This window comes from Dioscorea cayenensis, chromosome 19 (genome assembly GCF_009730915.1).
Source record: "Dioscorea cayenensis subsp. rotundata cultivar TDr96_F1 chromosome 19, TDr96_F1_v2_PseudoChromosome.rev07_lg8_w22 25.fasta, whole genome shotgun sequence".
Taxonomy (NCBI): Eukaryota; Viridiplantae; Streptophyta; class Magnoliopsida; order Dioscoreales; family Dioscoreaceae; genus Dioscorea; species Dioscorea cayenensis.
This window is the reverse complement of record NC_052489.1, coordinates 3,402,950-3,422,729: the sequence shown is the minus strand read 5'-3', so window position 1 is coordinate 3,422,729 and position 19,780 is coordinate 3,402,950. Positions and strand designations below refer to the sequence as shown.

At 34.5% G+C, this 19,780-nt stretch overlaps 1 protein-coding gene across 4 annotated transcripts in view; it reads left to right on the top strand.

Moving 5' to 3' along the window:
* The window catches only part of LOC120249973, a 36,740-nt gene that overhangs the window by 2,798 nt on the left and 14,162 nt on the right, over positions 1–19,780 (top strand). For 2 of the 4 annotated variants that reach the window (XM_039258692.1, XM_039258691.1), the window contains exons 3-16: positions 478–659; positions 1,139–1,243; positions 2,841–2,941; positions 3,208–3,286; positions 4,020–4,031; positions 4,155–4,220; positions 5,576–5,644; positions 5,727–5,783; positions 8,484–8,561; positions 9,406–9,549; positions 11,635–11,762; positions 12,968–13,070; positions 15,142–15,201; positions 16,415–16,480. In XM_039258692.1, coding sequence (XP_039114626.1) covers positions 478–659; positions 1,139–1,243; positions 2,841–2,941; positions 3,208–3,286; positions 4,020–4,031; positions 4,155–4,220; positions 5,576–5,644; positions 5,727–5,783; positions 8,484–8,561; positions 9,406–9,549; positions 11,635–11,762; positions 12,968–13,070; positions 15,142–15,201; positions 16,415–16,480 — 1,250 coding nt within the window. Of the gene's footprint in view, positions 1–477; positions 660–1,138; positions 1,244–2,840; positions 2,942–3,207; positions 3,287–4,019; positions 4,032–4,154; positions 4,221–5,575; positions 5,645–5,726; positions 5,784–8,483; positions 8,562–9,405; positions 9,550–11,634; positions 11,763–12,967; positions 13,071–15,141; positions 15,202–16,414; positions 16,481–17,663; positions 17,761–17,822; positions 18,402–19,780 lie in introns of those variants that run through there. The other 2 variants (XM_039258693.1, XM_039258690.1) reach the window with 2 other exon arrangements.

Below are 19,780 nucleotides of genomic sequence, written 5' to 3'. Positions count from 1 at the left end.
ATTCAGTTTTTTGTTATTATGGAAATGATGCTATTTTCTAATATGTTTTGAATGGGTTAAGAGTTTATGAAAAAATATTGGTTTGACTGCTGTTGGCTAAATTAGACTTCATGAATCATTGAAATTTTTGTTTTATGAGGCGTCCTATCATTATAAAATAATGCTTATGGTGAAATCTTCTAGTTCTGTTTGGTATAATGAGAGCCACCTCCTTGGTGTAAATCTACTAAGCTTGATATTTCAGGTTGCTTCCTGTCTCTATTTATTTTATTTTTTTATCTTATATTTATTTCTTCATTTCCTAGGTGATAAAGGAAATGCACCCAAAATAGTATTATGCCAATCTTTATGTATAGATTGATACACTGGTTTATTTGCTCTATTATCAAGTATTTTATTTTGTCTGAATTCCATTTCTGATTTTGGGCCTATTCTGAGTACAATCACAAATTAATCTCAAGATTCATGGTTTTGCAGCACTATTTATTGGTTTGAGTGAGAACCTTGTATTGGCTGAAGATTCTTCTGTGGTTGATAATGATCAAGGGCAGGGTTTTTTAGCTGGTTTGCGCCGAATTGAAGATGGTTCGGTGATATCAAATGCACATACATCTAAGTGGAGAATTTTTACTGATAATGGCAGAGAACTTTTTCTTAAAGCACGTATTGAGTAAATATTGAGTAAACTGTGTGCTTTCTTCTGTCTTCCACCTTCTGTTTGTCAAAAATACTGACTACCCTGAACATGCAACCATGATCTAGTGCACACACGGCTATTGTGCTTTGCCTGATTTTGCTTCTTGTTGAACTCTGATGCAGAATTTTATCTTGTTTTATTATTCTAACTTCTTGAGGAAAATATAATGCTGACCACATATGATATACCTATTTGTCCATTAATATTGAGATTTAAACCAATCATGTGCTTATTTGCTTATGGATATTTATTGCATTATGAGTAAATCATCAATTTTGGATTTTTGTGTTGTATCCATGAGCCTTTGTCTTCTGTTGCAGGGCAAACTAGATGAAGCTGCGAAGTATTTCTTGGCAGCTTATGGATATTTATTGCATTATTAGTAAATCATCAATTTTGGATTTTTGTGTTGTATCCATAAGCCTTTGTCTTCTGTTGCAGGGCAAACTAGATGAAGCTGAGAAGTATTTCTTGGCAGCTTTGGAAGAGGCGAAAGAAGGGTTTGGAACCAGGGACCCTCATGTTGCATCATCATGCAATAATTTGGTATGGTTTCTTTAATATTTAATTGCTAGAAGTCATGCCATGGCTAGTAACTCAGTTAGCCCCTATTACCATTTTGAAACCATTCTCTCAAATATGTGCTAAGATTTTTCCGATGCATTTTATTTGTATATGCTATGATTGCGAAAGAAGTCTGAGGCACAAGACAGTAGTGTCATATATTGTCCAAGATGAGAATGGTGAGTTAAATGCATGGGAAAGTGAGTAAGGATATAGTGGTGAATGGATGGATCGATGGATGATGTAGTTACCACTGTTTGCACCTCAGCAATAAACCACTGAGGCATCAAGCTTGTGTGCAGCTAGATTTGATGTGTCTATTGGTGGTGTCTGGCCAGATCTGGATGGATGAATTAGAGCATACATGCATTACCATCTTGGCCTTGGTGATGAAAGGCTGTGTCAGCAAAGGTGTGATGAGGCTTGATTGGTGGGGTGAAACTCACATGTGTGCGCTTACATAATATTGGAGAAGGATAAATTAGAAATTTTTCTCCTAAGCAATGAAACATAAAACTCAAAGATGGATTTGGTGGAACTATGGCTGTTTTGTTAGTATGAAAACTATGCAGCTGACATGTGTGTGCATGAAGTTGTATGGTCAAAGCTATTGTTGACCTGTTTGATATGTATGTCAAACTCCTAATTAGATGATGGTTGCCATTTGCTGTTGCCCGTCCATTTTTCAGCAGTTCCCTCTTAGCTCACATGCTCTTTTGTCTGTGCCTTGCTTTTATCACTACATTCAGAAGGTACTGTGAGTTTTGCAGTTTCTGTTGTCATTTATAACTCTTTTCCAAGTCTGGTTGGACTTTGAATTTGAATTAGAGGATTGGATGATCTTTCGTTGAGCAAAAGGCTGATATTTTCCTGTCATTTTTAGAAGCAGAGCATCTTGTTGATATTCCTTTTTTTTTAAATCTATGGCTTGTTATCTATTACATGTTTCCTTTCAATCTCTTCTATATCTGATCCTAGCTGCACTTCCGGATTGAATCAGCTTAGTGAAAGAACTTTCACTGAACAAGAAGTCAACCTTTTTTCAATTGTTTTTGTTTAGAAGCAGAATCACCATGAAGGTTCATACTCTCTGGTCCTTTTCACCTTTACTTTCTAATATACTAATGTTGTTCTCTGCAGTATCTTTTATTTCTTACTAAAAATGTGTGTGTACCTCTCAAAACAGTGTGTTGGCAAGCACTTTCACAAGTTCAAACTTTACCACAGTAAAAGGCTTGCTGTAATTATGGAAGTGCGAACTATTTTGCTGCCCTGTCTTCCTGTAGAAATCAACTAAGCAAAGTAAATATGGTCATGAAATTATTCGATGTTGTTGTGTAGAATATATGCACAACTTTGTCAGTAGGCTGCTATTTTAAACCAATCTGGTAGAAACAACAAAAATATTGGTGAAGTATATAATTATTTTTGGCTAGCAGCTGCCAGTGATAAGACTACCTAAAAGTATCTCTTGGGGAAGTCTCTGCTATCTTGTTTTAAATGCATTTCTTTCTTTATAGATAGTCTATGATTTGAATTATATATTTTCAGCTTACTATTAGTTATGTTTTTGGTGTAGGCAGAGCTTTACCGGGTGAGAAAGGCTTTTGAAAAAGCTGAGCCATTGTACCTGGAAGCTATTAATATTCTAGAAGAATCATTTGGGACTGATGATATACGGTAGGTTTATGTTGCTCCTAATTCTGTCCTTTATTTTTATTCTTAAAGGCTTTGGAGAGTTCATCTGGTAAAATGGACCTCTTGCTTTACCATAATGAATATGTTCTATGCCTGCCAAATAAATAACGGTAATTTTTATAACACAATTAGACATGGCAGATTAAGTGTCTTTTTATTTCCTTTTCTAAAGTATATACAGCAACCAAACTGTTGATTTCTTGAGCGTTGTCTAAAACATATGAACTGAAGTGATCCGGTTATTCTAGTGTAGGTGCTGCTTTTCACAACCTCGGACAATTTTATCTTGCTCAGCGGAAACTAGACCAAGCACATGCATGCTATGAGGTATTAGTTAAATGTATATCTATTCTACCCCTGTAGCATATATTTTTGTAAGGAGATGAATGCCCTCTGCTAGTTAAAATTTAGGTAAATTTTGTGTTTGCCTGATTTGACATGCATGCTCTTTTTTTGTTGGTTTCAATTTTATTTTTGTTGGTTGTGATATTTGCTTGTTTTGTCCATTGGCTGCAAGAGTTGAAAGATATTCACTTGTGTATTGATCTAGTTTCCCAGATATTATCCACAGTAAAGAATCTTTATTTTCAATGTTGTAGTTCTATTTGAAACATTTAATCTATGCATATATTTTTGTAAGGATATGAATGCCCTCTGCTAGTTAAAATTTAGGTAAATTTTGTGTTTGCCTGATTTGACATGCATGCTCTTTTTTTGTTGGTGTCAATTTTATTTTTGTTGGTTGTGATATTTGCTTGTTTTGTCCATTGGCTGCAAGAGTTGAAAGATATTCACTTGTGTATTGATCTAGTTTCCCAGATATTATCCACAGTAAAGGTACTTTATTTTCAATGTTGTAGTTCTATCTGAAACATTTAATCGATGCATTGTGCACTTAAATTGATTAACTATCTAGGCGCGTCTTCTTAATTAAATGTTAAATTATCAGTAAGGAATTCCTACATTTTAGGATGAAAAAATTTGAAGTATGCGTAAAGCTTGTCTTGATGATGGTGATTTATTTTTACTGATGTTTGGTCCTTTTTTGTTTCTTTGGCAGCGGGCTTTGAAGGTATAAATCCTAGCAATTTCTATAACCACCTCAACCATTGATCTTAAGATGGTGTTCACTAACTCTAGTTCTAATTTCAATTTTTTTGTTTGTCTCCTTATGGTTCTTGCACAAATTGTGCAGATAAAGGGACGGGTTTTGGGGTATGGCCATACAGACTATGCAAACACAATGTATCATCTTGGAACGGTACTCTGCTATTTCTCTATCTGAAGAACTTCTTTGTATGAAATTATGAAATCATGTTTATATATATATGTATATATATATCTACATACATATATGTGTACGTTATATTCTATAGTGTTGTTTCTTATAGGTTTTCAGAGGGACATATTTTTTGGGTCAGGACTTATCACCTTGTTTTTCTTCAATCCTTTTTTTCTTTTCAAACAATTTAGAATATGCCACATTCATTTTTAAAGGTGGCAAGAAATATGTGACAATAAAAACGGATGGTAATCTTTTAGAATGGCATGCTCTTTATTTATCCTCTTCTTTCCATGTTTCTGGAAATATGCCAATCAGTCTTCAAGCAGTCCAAATAGTTGTGTGCAAACTTCTTATTCTGCTATAATACTAACCTTTCGCCCATGAATGCTGGACATTCGAATCAACTGTCGCACGCAAACCCTGTTTGCACCTCTTATTCCATACACACTATACATCTGCATGAGTATGGGAGAAAAAGAGTTGGGGATGTGCCAATTTTAAGAGACATTGAGAAGTGGAAATATGTGAAACACATATACATAAAGTAGCTTAGGTAGTGAGTCATGAAACTTCATTTGTGGGTAATAGTTAAAAAGGAATAAAATAGAACGAACGCCTTACAAAGGATCATGATAAAGAGTCATAGAGATGATTTCAAGCAGTCCAAATAGTTGTGTGCAAACTTCTTATTCTGCTATAATACTAACCTTTCGCCCATGAATGCTGGACATTCGAATCAACTGTCGCACGCAAACCCTGTTTGCACCTCTTATTCCATACACACTATACATCTGCATGAGTATGGGAGAAAAAGAGTTGGGGATGTGCCAATTTTAAGAGACATTGAGAAGTGGAAATATGTGAAACACATATACATAAAGTAGCTTAGGTAGTAAGTCATGAAACTTCATTTGTGGGTAATAGTTAAAAAGGAATAAAATAGAACGAAAGCCTTACAAAGGATCATGATAAAGAGTCATAGAGATGATTTCATTGGAAACAAAAAGGTGTGATAGTTTTTTTCTCATCATTCCATATGTTCTTGTCTATTATTTCCTTTGCTGTTTTGCATTTTTCAAACCAAGCTCATGGTTTTTGCTTATATTTTGTTATTTTTTTATTTTTTATTTTTGGGTGTGAATTGGAATCTTTAAGCCTCCTTGCTTCATTTTTGTGGATATGAATACTGTCCTTTGTCAAATCCCATAGGAAGTGGATATCTTGATTTCAACATTTTCACTCAGTTTCCATGCTGATTTTACTTAGAAATGCATGGATACTTTGCATGTTCTCACTTATTGAAATCAGGACGGTCATATTTTCCATTCCAGGTTTTGCATTTACAAGGAAAAGAAAAGGATTCTGTGGCTCTTGTTCAGGAGTCTATCAGGATATTGGAGGTTCATCCTTAGCCATTGTTACTTTTATCATGCAGGGACATTTTTTTATGATATATACTGCTTGATTTTATTTATTTTTTAGGAAATTGGCCAAGGTGAAACAACAACATGTGTCCGTAGGATGAGGTATCTTTCACAGGTATATTGTTGGCAGCATCTCATTAAGTTTCTGATCTGGAAGATCTGTCTTTATTGGCAGATCTGTCTTTATTGGTGTCTACAAGGTTCTAACTTCTCTTGGTTACTAACGTATATAGTGATTGCTGATATATTTGCTTTGTTAGCTATCTTTACGTCTTCCACTGTCAAAGGTAACACTTTGTTTGAGGATAAGGGGCAAAAATTCTAAGAAAAGGCCTTTGTTACTCAACTGTTGTACTTTGTAATTTGTGAATACCATGATGGTCATTTGTCCTGTTCGTCTTATGGGTTAGCCAACACTAAAGCTAGGGATGGAAGTGGGGGGCGGGGCGGGGGCGGGGGCGGGGGCGGGGAATGCTCTCCCGCCCCGCTCCCATGAGCACAGGGATTCCCGTGCCCTCTGGGAATTCTCAACAAAAAAATTTATATATTTTTAATGTATTTATTAAAAATTATTTCAACATTAATATAATATTATATATATAATCAATAAATATTTATTTGTTAATATTTTTTAGTTATTAATAAGTTTTAGTATAAATATAACTTTCATATTTAATAGAAACTTAATTTAAAATAACTGAGTTTAAAATTTAAATATAATTGTAACAATAAATTTGAAATAACGTTATATTTTATTTATTTAGTGATAAATATTATTTTTTCAATCCATTAAACATTTAAACTCTTACTCATTAATTTATCTTTATATTATAAAATTGGACTCACAATTATTTCATACAACTTATTAACTATTTATATTTATATATTTCATTAAAACATATTTATTTAATAAAATCTTAAATTATTTTAATAAAATTATTATATAATATATTTACAAAATTAAAATTCAAACTTTATGTTATTTGTATTACTTAATTTGTACCTTAATGTTATTGTTTCATCATACATTATATTATGACTTGTTAGGAGAAATATTTTGTGTGAATTTTTATTTTATATATGATGTGTATGTTGTAAAAAAAAAAAAACTTTGGTTGAGAATTTTTATTTTATTTCATTATACATTATTTTTTTTATTTACAATTGTATATAGCATCTTTAGCATATGTGTAACATAAATGCATTAGAAATATTATAGTTATTTACAGGAAATTCTTCTTTGCATTTTTTAGTTTAGTGTTTAAGTATAACCCATATGAAATTTTTTGATGGCTTTTGATCATAATTTTTGTATCAAACTATCTATGTTTTGGGCGGGGCGGGGATCCCATGGGGAAGTGGCGCTGGGGGAGGGTTTGGGGGCGGATTTTTTTCCCCACAGGAAATTTTAAACCGGGAATCCCGCCCGTGGAGAGCGGGGATGGGGACGGGGATCCCATTCCCGCCCGCCCGCCCACTTCCATTCCTAACTAAAGCTCAGGTGCTGATTAATCTTTTTTGTGGAAATGTGAATAGCTTTTTTATATTTGCCTTTGCTGGGGAATAGGCTATGCTGTTTAAGCAAAACAATTTGGAACTATTTCCATCTTACTAGCAGTAACAATGGCATTTTGATTTACTAAAAGATTGTGTAATGCCAACATATGTTACTATACTTGTACCACTATATTGTATATGGATCACAGGGATCCAATCTGATCTACAGAGAAAACTCAGGCAGAGAAAGAAAGATGCTGACGTTTTCAAAAGCAAAACTTTCTGGTTTTGATGATAAGCTAATCTTCATGTTTCCCAGACCTGGGAAAATTTTGGAACTTCTACACAACCTAGGGATGTGGTTCTGACCCTGTTAATATGTAACTAAACCTACTTATTTGGCAAGGTCGGGAGAACATGAATTTATTGGATGGGGCTCCCTTGCGTTTACCAGTTGTTTCACAAATAATTATGTGGAAGAAGAATAATTACTCTTGGACCCTCTTTAAATCATTTATGATTTTAATCAGTCTTAATTGTAAGGTACTACATTAATTCCAAGAATAGTTCCTTTTTGAATCACTTTTGTGCATATTTCATCTACTCACAGCTATGCTCACACCAAGTTAGGTTGACATATTCAGATTGTTTTATAATTGTTTTACCTTTGACTTGTGCAACATTTTCAGTTAGGCAATAATGGTGATTATGGTCTAGTTATCCCATGGTTGATTGTATATTGTCAAATGTTCTTGGATTGCATGCATAGCATTAGTGAGGGATTTAGATATGCGGGGTAGTTGTCTTTGGTTTTATACCTCTATGACTTATGAACTGTTGCTATGAGGACGTCCAGATGAGGCACTATTATTTTTTGTGATTTTTCTGCTTTTGATCTCTAAGGATTTTCTGTTTTAAAGCAAATCATCTGGAATGTAAATGAATGTGAAAATACATTCCATCTGCAGTTGCTAAATGCAATTTGTAGATGATACTCTGTGCTGCACTTTTTGTTCTTTTCTCTTTCCTTTCTGGAGTGGAATTTATTATTCTGGAAGCTTTAAATTTTCTTGTCAATTATTTTTCGAGACTCCGTGCATGTGCCTTGCTTGATAAGTTGAGATAGAAGCCATTCATGAGTAAGGTTTGGGGGGCTTAATTTTTTTTTTTTTTTTTTTTTTTTTTTTTTTGGAATTACTTTGCATGCTTAATGATATATTTTTAGATTATTCTCTTAGGCTTACCAGGTAATTACTTAGAGTAGCTGACGAGCCTATCTCCTATATTGTATAAATAGTGGTTTGGATCTTTTTAACAGATGTTACTCAAGTCTAATAGATTGGTTGAGGCTGAAAATCTGCAGAGGAAGATCTTGCACATTTTGGAAATCTCGAAGGTTTACTTCTTTTAGCGAGTTAATATTTAAAATATTTTCCCATTTTACTTTTTAAATTGTTTTGTCACTATTTTACTCTATCGTTAACTTGTGTGGGATATGTTGCAGTACTCTCTACATATGATTGTCAATTATATTTTTTTTTTCAGTTGAACATGTTGCGTAGCTAATTGATATCTTAACCACTCAATTTTCATTGTATCTTTTATAAACTGTGGTGTTATGTGATATTCTTAACCATATTTGCTAGGGCATGTTACCATTTTTTCCATTGCTATGTTGTAGTAATGGCTTTGGCGCATTCTTAATATATCAGAATATTTTATTGAATATGCTGGTATCTACATCCACATTCTTTTTTTTGGATGTAATTTTTGGTTAATTAGATTATTAGTACAATTGCCCAGCTAATTTTAACATGTTAGTTATTTTGATTGTTATCTCGTTTGACAAACCTTATCACATGTATTGGTGGTTAGTCATCAAAGTTACTTTGATTTGCCAAGAAATGAGCTTGATTTTGTCTTATGCATACATTTGATTTGTTTCTATCCCTTTTCTTTTGGATTTTCAAAATTTTTGTATTTATTTGGTTTTGTGGAAATTTATTTGCTGTCCAATTAAAAGTAAAATCCCAATTGTAATTGGAATAGCTAGTTTAGATGAGAGAAAAACTGAGGCCCAAGCTGAATGTTAGTATCAAGGACAGTACAAATATGGAATGCGAATAATATGCTTCAAGTCATTCCATTTTAACAAGAAATTGGTGCATGATGGGCGATCCTGTTATGTATATTTATCCGCTTCCCTTATTTGGTATTTATAGGCACTTCTTTTTTCCTAGGGCTGGGATTCTATGGATACTGTAGTTGCAGCTGAAGACCTGGCCTTGACTCTCCAGTCCCTTGGAAGCCTACAGGATGCTCAAGAACTATTGGAGCGGTGTCTGGACATCCGAAAAACCATTATTGCAGAAGATCATATTCAGGTCATTCTTTTTATATTTGGTAAAGTGAACTTTCTTATCAAGATCAAGACTCTTTATTGGTTGTTCCTTGAGAATTATTCCATCAGCTTTTTGGACTCATACATTGCACATGGATATAATTCTGTTTATACTTCTGACTACGGTAAATGAGAATAAACTTGCTGGTTTTCCTGCTAAACTCCTGCTGTTTCTCACCTGAGAGTCTATTTTCCTTATCTTTCTGATTATGCTCTCCAATAAACTAGCAGCTTCTAACGTGCTGAAATGACAAGCTAAATTTGCTTATGAATTGAATTGGATTTGATATTTCATTTCGTGCAAGTTAGTGTGACTTTGCCTAAATTTGCTAATTTACAACACCAAACAATGGTACGATCCATAAGATTGAATATTGGAATAATTTATGGATTTTGATTGTGCTGGTTTCATGCAATTTGTTGGTTGTTTGGCAGCTTCTGTCTGCACTTATTCTGACTTCTATCTGCCAGAAAACATGTTCAAGTCATCTTTATACTGGGATAGCATGATGATGAAATCGTTCCATTTGGTAAATTGTATACAATCAACTAAATCAGTCTTTTTCACTTGACTCTTGCCCACCTGTCTCCTTCTGAGCTAAGTTGATGCTTGTGATCCACCATGTGGTATAGTGTTGTCTGGATGCCGGTTCCGCTCTTAAGATCTCTTTCATTTTTGTTGTGAGTAAGATATACATCAGACTATTCATAATCTGTGTCCATCCTCTTCTTGTTGTATCATAGAATCTTGAAACAAGAAGTATTGAATTTTCTTTATAAAGGATGAGTATGAAAATGGATAAAAAAAAAGAAGTGGGTGAAGATGCAGAATTATCTTAAATGGATTTCAAATGAGATTGGTAATTCCATACGAGAATGCATAGGAAAAGTTTGCGGGTTATGCAGCAGGTAAAGCATGCAAATTATGACCTTGATTACATTCACACAGTGAAAAGAAAATCTTTATGTTTCGCTTCATGTTTCCATCTTTTCCTTGAGCATCTTATCTCAGTTTGATGGCTTGGACACTTATAACTAAGAATATTATGTTTCTTGTTGAGTATCAAGATGCTCAAATGATACTGAAGACTTCCAAAATGGTGTCGTAGTAGGCTATATACTTCATTTATTATCTGTATTTCCATTCATGGTATAGTTGTCATTTAGGTGCCTATTTGGAAAAAAGATCAACTGAATTTTTGTAAAATGTAGTGTATTCATCTCTTTGTTTCTTATATCTTTCACATTGCTTTCTCTGTCACTTCTGTGTTTCTTTAAATAACGCTGCATTGCCAATGTTCTTTTGATACTATCCCTTGCAAGCTACTGCCTATCACTTCAGAATTTCTGTGCCTTATTAGCTGGCCATTATTCCCATTATCTTTTTAAGTCATTACACATGCAGCCTTAATATACTCTTCATTCTGGTAATTCAGGGATTAGTGTACCACATGAGGATAGTGTATCTTTGTGATTCTCTCCTTCTAATGTGCCAGAAAGCAACTTGTCCTGTATGCCAATTCGGTATTCAACTTTTTGTCATTGGTGATAAGCCATGTAACTAGTTTGTTGCTAAATAGCATCCTTTTGACATTATATAGTAGTTTTAATCATCTGTGTTTCTTGTTTAACATTTCTGAAATGCATTCAAATTGTCATCTGAAATTTCATGTGAGCCAAGCATGTGAATATTGATTTTTAGGTTGTCCTGATCACCATCATATGCATATCTATAAGATTTCTTTTGTATTCCTGTAGATATTTGACTTGATTATGTGTGTGTAAATGGCTTTATGTTGTCAAAACACCCGTCTTTGTGTATTGGTTGTTTTGCCTAACTGATTATAATTTAATAATATTGTCCAAACTCCAGTGTTGCTGTCGACACTGGTTGCCTATGTGTCATTGTTAAAAATATTTAACAAGTAATTCTTAAAGTTTTGCACATGTTGCTTTTACTGTTTCCATTACAACCAATGTATCCTTTGCACACGCATGTATCCTTTGCACACGCAATTTGGAAGTTGTTTCTATATCTGTAAACTATATTTTTTTTATTTGATTTTAGATTGCTGCTAATATGCTTCATTTAGCAAGAATAGCATTGCTCAAATCTAACCAGCTGAGAAGAATGAAAATTGCTGATGCAAGAGGTGAGGTTGAAAGGGCAAAAGTTCTTTTGGATGACTCCATCAGGTACAATAACAGCATTTTCCTTTTCCATACTGGGATTAGATATGGTAATTTTCCATAAGATGAGCAAAAATATGTTATATGAATTAGTGCTGGCTATTTTATATTATAAATGATACGTGCTAGCATTGTACATGAGAGGAATTAATGAATTGTAAGTATTGCACCTTAACCAACCATGCGTTAAAGTCTAAATAGCTTGTAGGTCTTTGCAAATGTTCTTTTATGTTATTTGACTATAGTTCTCTTGGAAGCACATGCCCCAGTGTACCTGATCTCCTTTAAAATGTCTTCACTCAACCTTTTCTGCCACGATAGAGTGAACATGTGAAAATTTAGTCTACAATGGTAGGCATGTTACCATAAGCTTGAGTGAAACTGTTTTTCCCTTTATATAGTGAAACTATTTGACTATAGTTCTCTTGGAAGCACATGCCCCAGTGTACCTGATCTCCTTTAAAATGTCTTCACTCAACCTTTTCTGCCACGATAGAGTGAACATGTGAAAATTTAGTCTACAATGGTAGGCATGTTACCATAAGCTTGAGTGAAACTGTTTTTCCCTTTATATAGTGATTATAAACCAAATTTTATATGAAGTCCAATACCCATAGTATTTCCTTTAGTAGCAAATGAGCTAATATAGGTTTGTTTTTACATGCCAACTATATGAGAAGAAAACATGTCCTTCACAGAAGGATTTTTCCAGGGTAATTATTTAGGATTTTTTGTACTTGCTATTACTCTTTTTTTCTTAAAAGCCTTGTGGTCGATCAATTGGCCAAGTATGTATTATATGACTTATATAACTAAAATTGAAACCTTTTGTTGGCTATTAAAGAATTTAGAGGTGAATGTATTTGTTTATATGAAAAGAGACATTATAATAATATCGTAATTCTCATTTTTATGCTTATGTATCAAAACATGCAATTTTGGTGGTTGAAAATCTTTTGATTAAGTGAAGGATGCTTGTACCTTGAAGTAGTGTGATACCATTTTCTGAGTCCTAAATTTTTGGATGCTATATTTCATGTGGAAGGTTTTTAGTTTCTTTCTTTTGGTCAATGCATTGTAAAGTACTTGCTCATTGACTAATCATGATTTAAATTCGGGATCTATATGCAACTGAAAGGCATTGGTGACATTAGTTTTAAATCTGTGTTCAATTTGGCTGCTAGAATCTCCTTATGATTATTCTTTGACAGGATAGCAAAAACCGCATTGAATCAGTCAAGGAAGAAACAGAGTGTTCAAAATAATAGCACACAAAAAAATTTGAAGGATGAACATGTGGCACTAATTATACTTGTAAGTTTCTCATCACATTTATTTTAGTTAGGTTTCCCTCCTTCAACTACATTGATCATCTTTAGTTTCACTTAGAACACTAGTTGATGGTCATACCGGCTTTTCGAGTTTGGTGGTTTATTTTTTAATAATCTTATGGATGTGATTTATAGCCGTGCCTTAGATTTTGCATTTTTATAGAGTTTTATTTAATAAACAGCTCCACATCACATATTGTTCTTCTGCAATCCCTCCTTGATAAAAACTATTGCAAAGCAAAGGTTGGATAGCCAATCAGTCTAGATGTATATCAGCTAATACTGCATTAAATCTTTCATGTAACAATTTAAAATCAGCGATTTTCTGGTGGTGGGATTTTTAAAAACTTAAAAGATTTGTCCTTTCTTTTTCATGCATTATGTCTCTTGCTCTAAAAGAAGCTTCATTTTGGACCTAAAGGGCTGAAAGAATTTAAAAGTTCTCTTCTCCTCAAGCTCCATGTTCTCTTGATGGTTTCATTTTTTTAGATCATGCCTGCTATACCACGATATAAGAAAGAGGTGGAATGTAATGGGATAAATGCCATGAAAGACCTCATTAAGCACTTGAGTGGCATTGGACTAGTGGGGGTGAACAACACAATGCATGATGGGAGAGAGGATTAATAGTGGGTTAGATTCTCTTCACTTTTATTTTGGGTGAAGGGGCGCTTTTGATTCTTGACTTATACCAATAACCATGAACATGTTCCTTATGGTTCTTGATCCTAAAACTGGTTCAATTTATTCCTTGAACTAAGAAGAATTAGTTCAGCAGCAATCCCTAAACTATGAAAGTGTAATTAGTTTTGATTTCTATAAAAGAAATAATAATTAATTAATACATATATTTTTTATCTCCCTATCCAAACTGCATATGCAGGTAGTCAGGATTAAAAGTACATTCACACCTTTTCTTTATTGGTTCTTACTTCAAGTTAGAAAGACCATTGTATGTCCCTTTGTTGGCTATTTGTTTCTCTTTATGTGATGGACAGTATTTACAGGAAAGGATCATAGTATGCAATTCGTCTCAAAACTATTTTTCCCTCAAACATGAGAACAGGAATAGGTTGTTGGAATAGGCATTTCATTTTAATCCATTTTTGCATATTAAACATTCCTTAGGTTTGAAAATAGTTATCTTTTGATTAAGACAAAATTATCAAGTGTGTCTTGAGACAAATTGTAATGCTGTTAATCATAAATAATGATTTTTCCATGCCTAGTTTACTTGATCAACTATGAGGCTGAATTAGTGAAATTTATGGTCAGTGATGATTACTCTTTGTAGAGCTTACAAGTGTTACAAGTGTTCACAGATCTAGCGCTTCTGTTTCAGAGAACTATTTGCATTACGGTGTTTTGTTTCTTATTAGTAAATCTTTATATCCAATTTGTAACTTTTGAGATGAAAAATTATGCTCTATGAATTAGTGAAATTTATGGTCAGTGATGATTACTCTTTGTAGAGCTTACAAGTGTTACAAGTGTTCACAGATCTAGCGCTTCTGTTTCAGAGAACTATTTGCATTACGGTGTTTTGTTTCTTATTAGTAAATCTTTATATCCAATTTGTAACTTTTGAGATGAAAAATTATGCTCTATGCCACACAAAATGATTGCGAGAACATTAGGCATGTGTGGTTTTCAAGTGTGAGAAATGTGGAGTTTTATTTTCTTTTTCTGTTTATTAGCCTTTGAAACTTATTTAATTACGAGAGAGGGGTGGCATCAGGAATGCGGACACCACCTACTGGACATAAATAGTCTCAGTAAGTTGTTTTAAAACTTCAAAGATATACAGCAATATACATAGTTGTAAACCTTTGTGCAAATTTTAACTTCTTGCAAAGTTCCTATTTGAAATAAGGTCTAGCTTATTGCATGCCTCCAAATTAGCTATTTGATCTTCTATAAACTTTGTGCATGTTTTGTTTGAAAGGACACTATTGTTAACATAAACTTCCCTGTGATGAAGAGACTTTGGGTGTGAACAGTTTTGTTTTAACTTGTTGCCATAAAATCTAATGGAAGTATCATTTTATGTGCAGTTGCAATCACTTGACACCATTGGCCTTTGGGAGGCTGCAAAGCATGAGTTAGGAGAAAAGGTTGTTTTTAGTTTATGTGACTTATATTATTCCTGTCAGGGCTTAGCTGTTTATCTTATTGGTGCTACTGCTTGAATGAAGTTTAATTTTATACTAAATGGCTTTCCTTTCTTCTGAAAAACTTTTGCCCAGATATATTACGAAGCAAATATTTCCTCTACTCCATTATTTCACAAAGCTGGCTGGTTGATTGTGCTACAATTCAGTTATTTGCTAGAATCTATCCTTGTATATATGTATAATGTTAGATGTAAGCAATGCAAAGCAGATATCAGACTTCATTATCTGGTTTACATTTACTAACATAGATCTGTCACTTTTCCCTTGTAAAATATTCAAATGCGGCATTGGATGAAAGTCATTTACAAGATGTCTGAGAAGGTGATTAATGTCCAATAACTTAATGAAGGTTACCAATTCGTCCTAGGTTTAAAAAGTGATATCTTGTGAGAATGTTGTTTGGTTCAATCCATGAAGTTTAGAAATGTGAATTGCTGACTGTCTAGGTTTTTAGTTATGTTGGCTGCTTAACTTATTGTATACCATTTTGTTTGCTAGATTGTACTGCTATTAAATGATTTCTTCTTAACCAAACTAAATCAGTAATGCAACTTTTCTAAATGCAAAGATTCATTCATTTATCTTGATGAAACCTTTGATCTTTATTGTAGTTTCTGCCTACTGACTAACTCTATAGAACATGTTGCAAGCCTTCATGAGATCAATCTTTTGTTGCCCTTTCAGCATCTACCAATAAATACGTTGGTTCTATTATGGATACCATTCAATATTGACTCTCAATATTCATTTACCTTAGATATTAGCATGTAACCTGAAACCTAATTGAGTTTCTTACCATTTCTATCATAATTGGTTTCAATCAGGAGAAGTGTGCGGTTGTATCATGTATTTATATGGAATGAGCAGTTATGCATCGTTGATTTTCTAATGTAATAATTAGATTCTGTTGCTATTTTGTCACTAATGCCAAATGCAATCTAGCATGCTGTGTTTTCCTGTTAAAAATATTCTTATGACTAGAGTAGGCGTGAGATGGATTTGTTGATTGTTGCTTTACTATAGATATCAGCTTTTAAAAATACATTCTAGCCCTGATTCCATGGAATGTGAGCGTCACATTTTCTTTCTCTCTTTTAATTTTTTAAACTTTTAAATTTTTAAATTTTTAAATTTTTATTTTATATTACTCCAGGAAGATCATATATTTCCTTCAGAGGCTGAACTTGCCCTTCGTGAATGCTTATCAATAATCAAGGAGGTACACTTACTATGCTTCCTCATTTTATGCATTCTACTAATGAGTTACATGACTTTTACATGACTTTCCCATTTTCTGATCGAGTTCATGATAAACACAATTTTTTCCTAGCAACTGTTAAGTGGTATTAGAGCCTAAAGCTCACCGGTCCTAGATTCCTCTTCCTAACCAATGGCACCAAAAGTTCTACCACTTACCACCAATAGTTCTTATAGTAGTAGATAATTTTTTAACAGCTTGCAATCTTGTTTCTATGGTCATTATGATCATCAGAGCATGTTGACGGAGAACTGATCTTGGAGTATATTGATGGAGAATTTCTTGGAATATAAAAACTATTGGTAAGTCATTGTTTTGGCCCTAAGTTTGAGATCTAGCAAACGTTTCTTCATAATCAATCCCATATTCTTGCTTATAGCCTTGCTTTGTACCGATCAAGACTGCCATCAGCCTTCAATTTGACTGTATATACCCACTTGCTACCAATGACTTAACCATTTTGTGGATCTGGACAAAACTCCCATGTGTGATTATCTTGCAAAGCTTTCAATTCCTTAGCCATAGCTTGTTTCCAACATTCTTGCTCCATAGCTTCCTTGCAAGATGAAGGAATAGAAACCTGTGCCAAAGTAAATAGAAAGGCTGATTTAGGTCCACAATATTCAGGTGAGTAGCCATATCTTTTTGGTGGTACAGATTTGCGCTCTGATCTTCGAAGAGGAGGTGCATCTTGATGTTCAGGTTCAACTTCTATGTCTGGTATAGATTTAGATGCAGTAGGGAGGATAGATGTTGGGCATGTGATGGAAGGTTTAGGATGACGAGTGTATTGTTTAAGAGGATGTGCAGGTAATGATGGTGGTAAAGTGCAATAAGAGGAAGAAGCGATGGGTGGATCAAGAGAAAGGTTACCTTGAACAGGAGGAAGAGGTGAAGTCACAGTAGTCCCTTGGTGCTTTTTATTGTGATAATTGGAGTCTAAGAATAAGGTTAGGAAAAATACTGCAGAAGTTGAGGATGATGTAGGTGAAGAATAATAATAAGAGTTTTCTACGAAAGTGACATGCCTAGATATGCAAATTTGTTGCTTAATTGGATTAAAGCAAACAAAACCTTTTTGATTATTAGCATACCCAAGAAAAACACTTAGCCGCTTTGGGTGACAATTTATTTTGCTCATGAGGTAGGAGAAGAACAAAACAGATGCAACCAAAGACACGAAGATGAGAATAGACAGGAGGACGATCATATAAACATTCAAATGGAGACTTGTTGCCAAGGTGAGGACATGGTTGTCTATTAATGACATAAACAACCATTTTAATAGCTTAAAATCTTGTAGGTGTTGAGGACTCAATATTCAAGGCACGGACAAGTTCCAAGAGATGTCTATTTTTTCGTTCAGCAAGCCTATTTTGTTCAGGTGTGTAAGGGCAACAACGTGTTGATATGATTGAAGCTGGCTGCAGTGAATAGCATGATTGAGTTGAAGAGACTGTCTTGGTGGAAATAGAATGTGATCAAGGGTAAGAGTGACATTTCAAGTGTTTGAATGTCAATTATTTCCGTTGAGGTTTGAGAGGGGAAAAGCGAATGACTGAGATTAATACTATCAAGATAATTGGTTGAAGTTCGAGGCAGTCTCAAGATTGGTTTTCCAGCGGACGGCCAGGATTGGATCATCAAAGAGGTGCGTGTTAGTTCGAGGCATTGGAGTTAGTCGGTTGGGTTAACTAAAGTGCACCATGTTGCAGGGTGACTCAGCGAACCGGTTTCCTTTTGGTCACTAAGTTTCTGTAAAGATATAAAGCTTAGTTCTTTTGTTAAATTTAGAGATTTGTTTTTGTTTTTTTCTTTGAATGTCTTTTCTTGTATGAATTATTCTGTCTTGTAGAAATGTTATTAAAGATTTGAGTTATATACAAAAGTTTTTCCTCATGAACGCTAGTCTCTATGTAGTGATTATTAGTGGTATTTGAGTATCGAGATGAGTTTGTTGGGCTATATTCTGTGTTTTTGGTGTTTCTTGTTCCTATGTGAGGTGCTGAAGCTATTTGTGGTGAGTGTTGAGGTTTCAGTGACTGATATGTGTTTAAATTGAGGCTTTGTTCTTGTGAGTTCCTTGTAAGGGTGTGGTGTCTTGAGGAAGGTGTTTTTAAGGGTTGTGTATGAGTAAGGAGGAGTTGGAATTTACCAAAGAGATGGCCTCAAGTTCATCTCCTGCACCAGCACCAGATATCTCTCATTTCTTGTTACCTGTCTTTAAAGGAGATAGCTATGAGCATTGGAGTTACAGGATGAAGACCTTTTTTCAATCCCAGATATTGTGGAAGGTTGTCGAAGAGGATATTAGCAAAGATGTACCAACAGACAAGGAGATTGAAGATGATGCAAAGGCTTTGTTTTTTACTAAAGCAGGCTGTGGATGAGACAATCCTTCACAGAATTGTCAGGTTTGATTCAACAAAAGAAGCTTGGGATCATTTGAAGAATGAAAACCAAGGCACATCTCGTATGGTTTCAGTGAGGCAGCAGACTGACACGTCCGAATATGCGTGTATGTACCGCAAGTGCACGGGTGTCGAAGTAATAATTACCCCGGTGAGTGGGTAGTCGAATCCACAGGGAACAGGGCTACTAGTACTAACTTCTTCTTTGCTTTCTAACCTAATGATAAATGGAAAGGTGTGGTGATCTAATGTGCGAAGAAGTGAATACCGGAGACGAATATGCAAGGGTTAAATGGATGGAGATCTCAATCAGTAAAAGTGAGGTATTCGGGCAATGCTACCCCTAGGATTTAGGTATTAGGTACCGAATAAGCAAAGTGTTTCTATGATGAGTAAGTTAAGTCGTGGAAATCCAAATATAATCGGATCCGGCCTCCGGATCACCGATACTAGTCCCCTACGAGGTCCCGGTGGAGAAATCGCTCAATCTCAACACCTCACACCACATATGACTGCAAAGCACTCTAGGGATTCCAAGAGTTGTATCCAATTCCTAAAGATTGATCCAACCCTAATTCCCGGCGAAGGATCCTAACCCCCTACAAGGTCCCGGCGGAGAAATCTCTCAATCTCACGCCTCACACCAAATATGGTTGCATAGAGCTTAAGGAACGGAGATAGAATACACTCAATCGGAAGGGAGAGGGGACACTCCACTATCTCATGACTCACCCTCTCAACCCTCTTTTAACCTTGAAGTTCTAACTCTAATGGAGACCTCTCTCACATCAAAGTAACAAATCATGCAAATCCAATCAACCACAAGGATTAATTAAACAAGCAAGCAATG